General features: G+C 39.8%; 1 protein-coding gene across 24 annotated transcripts in view; it reads right to left on the bottom strand.

Moving 5' to 3' along the window:
• Nucleotides 1-12,091, bottom strand: part of MYO3B (myosin IIIB) — a 453,696-nt gene that overhangs the window by 234,243 nt on the left and 207,362 nt on the right. For 23 of the 24 annotated variants that reach the window (XR_014829526.1, XR_014829527.1, XR_014829525.1 and 20 more), the window contains 3 exons: nt 2,232-2,328; nt 922-1,038; nt 307-411 (listed from right to left, as the gene is read on the bottom strand). Coding sequence is in view for 18 of the 24 variants with exons in the window: in XM_084999438.1 (XP_084855564.1) it covers nt 307-411; nt 922-1,038; nt 2,232-2,328 (319 nt within the window). In the remaining 6 variants the exon portion in view is untranslated. The remainder of the gene's footprint in view (nt 1-306; nt 412-921; nt 1,039-2,231; nt 2,329-12,091) is intronic. The other variant, XM_084999459.1, reaches the window with a different exon arrangement.

Below are 12,091 nucleotides of genomic sequence, written 5' to 3'. Positions count from 1 at the left end.
CATCAGGTTTGTGTTAGCTCTGTGTTCTCATATTTGTATTAGACTGAACCTTATTATATTTGACCAGGGAAAATGAGTGCTCTTGATGTAAATGTTTCTCATTTCTTGAGAAAGGTTTTCACATTCACACCCCTGCTACTCTGGCTTTACCACGGCTCCTGTTCCACTGAGCTATTGTTGTATTGCCTATCTCCTTGAGTCAGCACCAGCAACTAGAATGGAAAGGTTTTACGAAGAATGAAGAGCTGCAGAGGAGGTCACACATCCTACCACGGGACTTGGTGGGAAGGGGCAGAACGTTCTTACCTGATCTTTGTTGAAAGTAACCATGCATTGGTAAGCAGCATCTGCTGATGCAAATATGTGGGGGGGATTTGAGGCACGTTTCACTCCATGATAAAGTCTGGAAAACTGAAAAAAAATTAAAGAACTCTTCTAATGTTCCAGTACCTGTGGTCCACAAAAACAAGGCCCTGTCACTTATTAAGGGAATTGTGTGGTATCTGGGGGCTGTGGAGCAGAGGCTCTGGAGCCTACGGGCCTGAGTTCAAATCCCGGTTCTTCACTTGCTGGCTTTTTCAGCTTATGAAAGGGCATTACCTTCACTATGCTAAGTCTCCTCCTCTGTCAAAGAGGCTTAATAACTACCTGTCAAACAGGGTTGTGAGAAATGAACAAGGTAACCCAGGGTTTGGTGCATAATAAGCAGTAAATGAAAATTAGCTATTACTGTCACATCTGACTTTGAAAAGTTACCCCCAAATATCAGAAGTCCATCTCTGTTGCATTATTGTCTGTAGCTTGGGGTACGTACACCCCTAGGATAACATAATTGTATTCTTACTTTTCCTCCGTTTTCATTTGCCCTTGAGATTTCAAATTTCCTGTTAAGGAACAACATGCTCGGAAAGCATCCCTTACCTGTGGAGAGTATATGCTTAGATTCTGGAAGGGGTTTAAGGCAATTAAGATGTCTCCAACATATGTATAAATCAGTAAGTCCACATAACGCTTCTGCAACTGATGAATAATTGTATCCTAAGAAGGGGATAAAGAATTGAAAGTAAACATTATTTCCAGTCAAGGGAGAGCTTCTAAAAATAATGGCAAATTTATTCTTACAAGAATATTTTTCTCAGAGTGTCTGTCTTGGCGCAGCAGAAATGAATCCGACTAGGAACCATGGGGTTGCAGGTTCAATCCCTGGCCTTGCTCAGTGGATTAAGGATCCAGCATTGCCATGAGCTGTGGTGTAGGTAGCAGATGTGGCTCAGATCTGGCCTTGCTGTAGCTCTGGCGTGGGCTGACAGCAACAGCTCCAATTAGACCCCTAGCCTGGGAATCTCCATGTGCCATGGGTGCAGCCCTAAAAAGACAAAAGACAAAAAAAAAAAAAAAAAATTCTCTAAAAGATTAAAATAGTCAATTTAAATCATACCCTATTGATTAGGACCCTAAAATGTAGATATTTGTCTCGAAAAAAGAAAAATTAGGAATATGCCAAAAGATTCAGATTAACTTAGGACTTGCCAAAAGCCAACAAAGATTTTATTTGTTACGAAAAAACTGTTTCATCCAATCAAAATGTTCTATTTAGAATTTGATTTAATAGGCCATTCCTATTGATAAAGTACAGACAAAATGTAACTCCATTTCTCAAAGTACTGCACTTAAAATTTATGTGGTAAGAACGTAGAACTGAACACCTCTATATCATACTTTAGTGATTCATGCATTGCAGTTAAGGGTCCCCAGAGTTTGAATCAGCAGAAACAAGTCCAGTACAATTAACAGCTCTATTAAACATGCATATTTTAAATGGAGATTATCATGGTTTTCAAATTTAGAATTCAAGCTATATTAGCCTCACAATTTCCCTAAGTGAAGTTCTTTACGAAGAACAAACTATTTTCATTTAAGGGTTAAGCTGCACTTTTCTATAAACAGAAAATAATTTCAGCTGATATAACACATCATTTAAGCTTACAATATAAAGGTCTTTATTGGAAAAATCCAAATCCCTTTCTCGTCACCATTTAGGACATTTGGGGGACTATAAATGAACACAACATGGGATCATAGTCACAGCAACCAAATGGTCCCCGAGCCTCATCCCAAAGCTACACAAAGTGTCCAGTGACCTTAGCAGAACATGGTCTACAACAGGAAGGGCAGCCCATTCATGTGAAACAAAGGTCACTGGTGAAAACCGTCCACTAAATATTTAGTACCTCATCCAGAACCTCGAGATTGACCAAATCATCCTCAAGGCAGTATTTTTCAGCATCTTCCACATGATAGGGTCTTCTGGTATGCATCCTTTCATGCCTAAAGTTTATCCAGAGAATATTAGCACTAAGGCAGTAAAATATATATATATATTGCAGGAAATAGGCAACAAGAATGACTCCTCCACAGCCTTATGACACTTCACGTTCAGAGACTTCAGAGAAAGGGGCAGGAAGAGCAGGTCTAGTCCTGGTCCCCATCTCTCTCCCATTCACTGAGGGGCTCCTGGGGTAAGGGGAGCTCCAGAGCTCACACTTTTCATCTAACACTTACACCCACTTTTCTTAAATGCCAACCATAGCACTTCCTCACACTGTTTTCTGTTCAGGGTCAGGCGTGTTATTTCCCTTGTGGTTTCCTCATGCTATCCACCAGCACCACCCCCTGCTTTGTGAAAAATGTTTAAAACTACCGAAAACTTCAGAGAATAATACAGCAAATACGAACGAATTGCTTATATTTCATCTTATTTGAAATTCCTTTGTGACCCATGTTCCATCCCACTCCCCCTTCCTGGGTGGCAACTATTTAGTGGGTATCTTCCCAGTCTATTTTAAAATATCGGTCATATTCATATATGGAACCATGAGCAATATACAGATTTTGTACGTTTAATTATAAAAATGGTATCATACTGTTGATTTTATTCTGCAAACTTACTTTTTTTTCCATTCACTATCATGATTCCCCAGCCCACACACCCCCACGTCTCTCTACATATATCTATATAGGTATATAGATATATATAGGGGTACACCTATAAAAAGAGAGGGAGAAAGAGAGAGTTTAATGATGGTGGGCATAAAAGGTGACAGGAATATGCACACACACACATACACAGAGGGAACGAGAGAGAGAAAAAGAGAGAGAGAGCACGAGTGTCACTTTAATCGAGTAATATCACATCACAAATATGTACCAATTTATTTATCCAGTCTTATATTGATCAACATTTAGGCTGATTCCAACTTTATGCTGTTAGAAACAAAGCAGCACTCATTATCTTTTTGTGCATCCCCTTGTGCATATATGTGAGATTTTCTCTTGTGGGGTGTTGCTCACCAGGCATTTAAAAAACTTCTTGCCTATAAAATTAAATGTTATTTCCTAATCCTAATTGCTGATGGATTTGAAGAAGGAGTATTTGAAGCATGGTTTTAGTCATCTCTAATGCAAGAACCAATTTCATTGCTAATACATGTAAAGGTCCAAAGTAGATGAAACTCAATTTTGCTTAATAAAATCAAATGTATAACCTAAGTGGTTTTTTTTTGTTTGTTTTTGTTGTTTTTGTCTTTTTGCCATTTCTTGAGCCGCTCCCTCGGCATATGGAGGTTCCCAGGCTAGGGGTCGAATCGGAGCTGTGGCCGCCAGCCTATACCAGAGCCACAGCAAGGCAGGATCCAAGCCACGTCTGCAACCTACACCACAGCTCATGGCAACGCCAGATCCTTAACCCACTGAGCAAGAGCAGGGATCGAACCTGTAACCTAATGGTTCCTAGTCGGATTCGTCAACCACTGAGACACAACAGGAACTCCATAACCTAAGTATTTTAAAATCATTTATTAAACATAATAGTTTTTTCATCTGTATTCTAATACATTAGTAATGTCAAAGAAAAATCAGATTGGGTTGAAAAACAGCTTTCTATACATTCAGAGCTGCTTCTGTCTATACATTTTGCTAAATAAAACAGTGCGGGGGGAGTACATTTTTCTGGCCAAATCCTCTTCACATAAAACCCGAGGATTTTTTTCCCTCAAAGTCCATTGTAAAATAAAATATGTGACACATTTTTAATTAATTAATTAAATTCTCATCATGTTAAATTAAGCTAGTTTATTTCCTTCTTAAATTTATATCTTGGCAACAGTATGAAATAGGCTATGTTAGAGTCTACTTCAAGCATCTTTTGACAAAGAAAGTCAGGAACTTAAAAAATCATCCACAGCTCTGGTTCCAGTCAAGATGGGGTACCTACTCTCCACTCTATCTCCCCACTGAATATAGTGAAATACCCTGGACAGAATGCTCGGTACTCTGAGAAGTGCATGGTAACAGGCAGATTGGAGGAATCAGAAATCATTCAAAACACCACTGAATCAGTGGCAAGTTTCCCAGGGATTTTTTTTTTTTTTCTTCCAGTAACTCCTGATCTGGACCTGAAGTCAGACTGAACTGCACACAGAGAGGTCAAGCTTCACAATGGATGACATTTTTACAGCCAACTAAAAATGGAAGCATTGACAAAACCTCACTTGTAACATCACAAATAAAGAAACTATTAATATAAAGTTGTGACTTAAACTGTGAACATGTACAATGCAATACTACCATGAGCGAAATTGTTATCTTCTGAACTGAACCCTGAACCAGACTGTGTGCCAATCTATCTCATAGATACAACCTCCAAGAATCATGTGGATGCTGTCTGAAAATCGGAGCTTGATTCTCATAAATAAACATACATTATAAATTTAATGAATTTATATATAAAATATATATAATGAATATATATTAAATATAATGTTTACATATAAATAATATATTATATATATATCTTTCGAGGGCTGCTCCTGCAGCACATGGAGGTTCCCAGGCTAGGGGTCAAATCGGAGCTGCAGTTGCTGGCCTACATCACAGCCACAGCAACAAGGGATCTGAGTCACGTCTGTGACCTACACCACAGCTCATGGAAATGCCGGATCCTTAACACACTGAGCGAGGCCAGGGATTGAACCTGCATCCTCATGGATGCTAGTCAGACTCGCTTCCACTGAGCCACAACTGGAATTCCATCCAATAATATTTTATAAACAACAAATAAGTTTTAAAAGATTTTACTGCTGTTATTAGCAATGTATGATCTCTTTCTATGTGTACAGATAATCAAATGCCCTAGAATTATTTGCTCTCCAAATTAAAACTGGCAATCCAGAAGATGAGGCAGATGCAAGATATTTCTACTCTGATAAAGACCACTTAATTTTCTCAACCAGGCAAAAAAATACATGCCAGTCCTATCTCTGCCTTCCCCCACCAGTGTTCTTCTGAAACTACTACCTGCTTCATTCTTCTGCCTTGGCTCTGGGGTTTGGACAGAATGAAAAGAAAAAAATATTTATTCCAATTTTTATGTTTTCATTTACATTATTCTAGATTACATATACTTATTAAAAGTGTTACATTGTTTCATATATGTCATTTAAGTTTTTAGCTAAACTTAAAATATGGTCTAAATTTTTTACAGTTTTATTGAGTTAATTTTTTGTTACTAGTAACTACCAACTTAAATTTCCTTTAAATTCACTCGCTCCACCTAGTGCCTCACTTGAGGATAGCATCTATTATCAATTCCTGCTGAAGAATTTCTTGTTTAAGGTGAAAGAGATTTCCAACTAAAAGGTACATGAATTGAGTATTCCAAAGCTCAGAGGAACATAGCAGTAGATAAATGGGCAGATAAAGCAAAAGGCATTCTATTAAATTAAGAGTATATGATCAGATATTATAGTTTTAATGATTTAGGAGACATTTCCAAATTCCAACAAAGTCTATACCTCTTTTTGCTAGATTTCCTCTTTGCTCTCATGAAGCTCTAAGCATGTCATCTGCCAAGCCTGGTTTCTCAGATAAATGGAGTTTGGGGTGTAAGCTTAGAGGGGATGAGACCAAAGCTCTGCCTTGGGCTGGTCCTGGAGTCTGGGTTTGGAATGTTCAAGGTGAGTAGGGCTGACCTAAGGATTTGAGGGTCAGGAGGAGGGAGAACTGATGTCTGAGTCCCCAGCTCAAGTAAGATGGGGACAAAAGCAAGTCTGAAACATCAAGTCCCCAGAAATAGGTGAAGAATAAGAACTGGATCTGAAGAGTGGGTGAGACAGAACCAGAGCCCTCCTAAAGCAAGAGTGGGCAAAGACGAGATGGAGGATGTTGGGATATTTTGGATTGTCTTAGGCCCAGTCCATGAGTAGGAAAGGAGCTGTTCAGACACTGGGGGAATAAACTTGTAAGATGCTGTTGCCTTTACTGTAGTTTAATCTCTATACATGCATTATGGTTAAAACTATTTCTGTGAGCTCTCTTTAATATCTCATCACTGGACCTGCAGACTTTTTTGTTTGAGCTGGTGGCCCTATGAATAATATTGACAAACATATATTTTGTACAAAAGTGACTCCTTAATTCCTTAGCCTGTTCCTGTCCATCATCTATGCCTGTGGAAGCAATAACTTCCATGTAGGTAGGTCCAGACAGGGCTGCAAGAGCTTCACATAGGTGTGACAGGATGCATTCTTCCCTTCACCCTCAATTGTGTTGAAGAACAAAGCCCTTTAAATCCTAACTACACATGGGAAGGAAATTAAATCTTTTAGCCTAATAATAACAGGGAATGTGAGAGATTAAACTTTGCACTGAGAAATGTCCAATGGTCTTTTAGACAGTCATTCTGGGGGAGGAGCACCATTGGGAAGACCACTGCTACTTCCGCTCCTCCACACTCAGGATCAGGATCAGAGCCCTCCTTTCCATCCAAGAGTGGAACCAGAAGGAGTGAAAATGACTAACACTCCCAGCAGATTCCAGATAAGTAAGTAAAATCTCTTGGGGGTGGGGAAGAGGCAGATAGAGAAGAAGAGGAGTAAGGGAGAGGGTCCAAGTTCAAAGGTGGGAGTCCACAAGGTCTAAGACAAAGGCTTCTGTGGCCATGACAAAGCTCGTGGACAAGCTGACAAACTGGATAGATTAGAGGAACCATTTTCTTATCACCACATTCAGTGGATCCAATATAGTAAGGAAAATGGTACTCAAAATTGGGAATAGAGAACCATTATTCCAGCAAAGTCAGTGATGTTGAATAATTCTTTCCAATCATTATTTCCATTTCAGTATACTCTTTGATAACAGAGTGGATGAAAGTGAAACTTTTGACTATAATTATATAATCATGGATCTAGCCGGAGAAAAATAATGGCAGACCATCCAGGTGTAACAACAGCCTGCTGAGAGACAAATACGAATGAAGTTATCACCTTGATAACCTTAACTACATGGGCTCTATCTTGATGTGAAATTTAATATTATATGAATCAAACATTACAATACATAGATTTAAAAAATATAAGAATTATTTGCATGGAAACCTCTATAGTACCTCCAGATGTTTTTTCGCCTAAGTATAGTTTTGACCAGAATTCTGATAGATCAGCATCTTGTCCATTATATTAAAGAGTATGTAGCCACCATTCCTAGGCAGCAAGGATCAGTGACATCAGCAGAAAATTAAATATTCATCCATTCATTCATTCAGTTATAGGCCGACAGATAGCAGGTACTAATTACATCAGGGTGTGGATTTATTTCTTGTCTGTTGGGAAAATAGGAAAATCCTTAATCTCCTATGTGTTAAGCACTCAGCACTTGACAAAGTACTCATTCAGAAGTCATTCAATTACACAGGAGCCCAAGAACCCATCAGTGTACGTAATATGATGTATATATATATATATGTATGTGTGCGCAGGCGCATGTTTGCAGGTAAAAGAGGAAGTGAGTGAGCAAGTCTCATTGGGAAAAGCTCAGCAGTTAAGCAGTGACAAATCTATTTTTAAAGGTCACTGCTGCTGGTTGAAAAGAAATCAGAAAAGCTGAGGTCATTGTTTTAATCAACCTCAGGCAAATCACAAGGGTAGAATCAAAGTCCATTAAACAGAGCAGGAAATAACCGGCAACTTAATTCTTCTACCAAGTAATACTTGGTAGTAGACCCTTGGCATTTGAGGGTTTAACATTTGTGGTTTTGACAAGTCCCAAGCCACCTGCAGGGGAATGAATGACATGCTGGATCTTGCAATTTTCCTGAGGCTCAAAGTTGGGTCCCTGATGGAAGGGTGGAAGGTGGGAGGAGGTTAGGTCACAGCTAACACCTGCTCCCCACTCCCTCTCCCTGCCTCCACTCTCATTGCAGACAGTGGTTTTACTCTTCTCCTACTAACCCTTTTGTGAAGCAAATTTTTAAAAAAGCTTAATGGTGACATGACATACCAGATGATATGAATTCAGGGATCTGCAAATCTGATTTGGGGAAAACATCCTTTTCGAAGTCAAAGGAAGGGAGCTAAAGTAAAGAGAATGGCCAAATTGTTGAACAGTATCCCTGACCGGTCAAGCAAAACTATAGCCCCAAACTATTGTACACAGACTATTAGGGCTGCTTACCCTCCTTGAGAGAGTCAGCCTTGGATGCAAAACCTCTCTGCTGTACCTGAATTGAACATAAGTTACAGCAAAATTGTGAATTACTGGAAAAACTTAAATTCCAAAAGTTTCACTCATTTACTATAATCAGCATCAGGAAATATGATCAAATATCAAGTAGGACCATGTCAGTGCTTCATATACATTATGTGAAATGGAAATGGATCACAGTCTGGCTCTCCCAAAAAACTGCATCATTCAGAATCAGACCTGGAGAGGGGAAGTAGGGCCTCACCACTCAAGCCCTTCTTTGTACACAGTACAGTTTCTGCTCTGTTGTGAGCAAGCGCCCTATGATTCCTAGCCTTATTCTTGAATACTTGTCTATCTCTTCATCATGATGGAAATGGACCATGTCCAACCCCAGCTCCATCTTCCATATACTCACCGTGGGCGAAGGGAAGGGAGCATCCTCCCTGCTCCCCTCTGCCTTTTTCCACCCATTGTTCTCCTGAGCCAATTTCTCCCTTTCAAGAAGTTCACATCACCCTCGCATATGATCCTCTCTAGCACCTGACCCCCATTTTCCTTTCCCTCTCTACCCCTTCCCCTAATACCATCTTGGTTTTCCCACACCCTACCAATCACTTTGTTCATTCTTCTCACATTCTGATCTCCTGTCAGTTCTTTAAAAACATTTATTTCTCCTCCACTGAAGTTGTCCATAAGTTCAGCTATGACTAGTTCCCAATTATCTCTCAAAAGTTCCCAAGAACTCAGTTCTACAGTCTCTTTTCTCACCATCCTCTCATTGCACCTGCTCTTTGTCTTTATCGAAAAGCCAGTTCCCTGACCCAGACCCAGGTTCAAAGTCAATAACTTGTGTCTTTGTCACTTTCTTCCCTCTCTACAAAGATCACAAGGATACTCTCCCACTCACTTAGGTTCTCTTGCCCGATGTCCACTCATTCACGTCCATTCAAGCCTGAAGAAGACCCCAGTATCTGCTTTCTCTTCTCCTACCTCCTGTGGTTAAGAATTGCTAGAGATGATAGGGGGAAAATGTGATGGTGTTGATGGCACAACTTTTTAGAGGTTCTGATGTCAAATACTCTCCTGAACCCTCTATGTGCACTGTCTTAAATACTGATTAACTTCACTATGATGGAATGCTATTCAGTTAAGTTCCACCTGGGTTTTCCCTGCTAGGGCACAATCATTATGTCCATCTTTAATGAACCATTTAGCATATTCCTCATGGCGGCTGTTCCAAAGATTTAACACTTCCCTGGACTCCACAATTCACTCCCAACTCTGAGACTACTTAGCTTAGTTTTTTTGGAAAGCTAATGGCCCTTCAGCATGAGTTTCTTCATAGTGCCTCTTCTGCCCCTCACCTCCCACCCCTCAAATCTCTTAGATATCCTTATCTAACTGTTCTAGGTCTTTCCCAACCCAAAGGTTCATGTTAAGGTCCTTCTTTCTCTTAGGTGCTTAAACCCCTCCCTCTTGCTTCCTTTGTTACCTTCTCTTTATTTTCAACGTCTCCCCCTATGTAAGATCCTCCCCTTCACATTCCAAGTTTTTTCCCACTCTTTTAAGAACCTGCCTTCTTCTCTGCAGCTCCCTGAAAATATCAAATTCTCTCTCCACTGGGGAAAGTACTAAAGTGGACAGACAATTCCACACCTTTGCAGGAATAGTAAGAACATTTCCCCCTGTAGGCTGTAGTTCTTATTTCTCTGCATTAGCTCTTAAAACTAAACAAGTCTCTGCAGCTGAGGGGCCCAGGACTGTCTGGGTCATTGAAAAACCCTTCTTTGGGCAGAAAGCTAGAAGCTTTGTATAATATCTGGAAGTATATGGCATTGCATAGGACATGCATTGCCTCCTATAGGATATGAAGAGGAAGCAAAGTTTCTGTTTGTTTTTGTTTTTTTACTGATCTCTGTCTCTGAGTATCTTATAATTTCTGTTTGACTGCAGTCTGAACCAGGATAGGGAGGCAGCTCAATTCAGGTAGACTCAGTGACACTTCTCTCTTTCCCTAATCTCTCTCATCCAACTCATCACTAATCTTGATGATACCATTATCTTAATACCGTCTGTTATTTACACTTGCCACAATCTGCTCTCACTTGTCTCCCTAACTCCAGCCTTGCCCAGCTTGATTCCATTCTGCACTCTGCAATCAGAACAATCTTTCTAAAGCACACCCCCTCTTGAAATCCTTCTGTGGCTCCCAAGTGCCTAAGGAACAGATCCAAGCTCATTAGCCCATGCCCTGGCCCCTGCCTGCCTTGGGTCTCCCTCCCCCGTCCCATGCCAAGCTCCATCAAGGCCAACTAATTGCTCACCAAATCCCTTAAGTGTTCTAGAGCCTCCATGCCTTTGCCCTTTGCTCATTCTCCTCCACATGGAATAACCCCCTTTCCAAACTATCTTCTATTTGCCCTTCAAGACAGTTCAAGGATCATTTTCCCACAAGTTTCCAGAGTTTTCTCTTCCCAGGTACTCTGCAAGTTACCCCAGGCAACCCTCTATCCAGGTACTTTTCATACTGAGCTGTTCTCATCTGATTCTTGTCTGTTTCACACATTGCACTATCAGCTCTTTATCGGGAGCTCTATCTGATTTCTCTTTGTATTCCTCTGTTCAGCAGAGGGCTTGACACATACACACATATAAATACTTCTGCAATGAATAAATGAATAAATCAGATTTTAAGCAGGAGACAGAAATTTACATTTTTAACATTTAGTACCTCAGTACTATTTATTTTCATGATGTTGTTTGGTAAGTAAATAGAGATGAATTTGCACAGATGAAGGCCAAAAGAAATGGAGGCCTCTGAATTAAATAGACCACGATGTATACAACTACTGTTAACACTGAAGCTTAACTCTGCTATCAATGCTAAGGATTTTTTATGTATTGACTCAACCCTCAAAATAACCTCCATTTTATAGATGAGGAAATTTTGGAACAGAAGCATTTAATAGTTTGTCCATAAGTGTCTGAGCTGAGACTCAAACTTGGCAGAGCCAGGGATTTTTTTTTTTTTTTTTTTTTTGAACTACTGCATTGTACCTCCTGCTGTGACCATAATTGTGCAGAAAAATGTAAATTGGGTATTCCCCTCACTCATCTATACACTCACCTCAATTACTGTCTTTTCCAGCTTAGCTTGGAAACTCACAACTTTAAATATATTAAATTACCAGCATCAAGTGATATTTGAGAATTTTTTCGGATGGACTTAAGAAAACACCTATATAGTCAACGCTACTTGCCAAGAGGACGCAATAGTGTAGGACAGGAGTAAGATGTGTCAATTACATGCATTGTGTTTCCTTTAGAATTGATTTTCCTTTCCCCTAAAGAAGTGGCTACCTGAAAGTTTTAATATCTATTTGTGATGTTGTATTTTTTTTTAATGATTTTTCAAAGAAACACAAACTCCTGGGTGAAACCGAAGATTACAAAGACCCTGAGAGAAGGCTCTGCCACCATATGAGGCCTCTGACATCAAAGGAGTTAACAAAGAGAAAGAGAAATTAGAGGGAATGTGAGAGCCTGGAGTCATGACTTTCTATGGCAAAGG

The sequence above is a fragment of the Sus scrofa genome, chromosome 15 (assembly GCF_054392235.1).
Source record: "Sus scrofa isolate SSC_HxYL_T2T_F1_AM1 chromosome 15, Sscrofa_HxYL_maternal_Yorkshire_Landrace_v2.0, whole genome shotgun sequence".
NCBI classification, from domain to species: domain Eukaryota; kingdom Metazoa; phylum Chordata; class Mammalia; order Artiodactyla; family Suidae; genus Sus; species Sus scrofa.
This window is presented reverse-complemented; position numbering and strand designations above follow the sequence as displayed.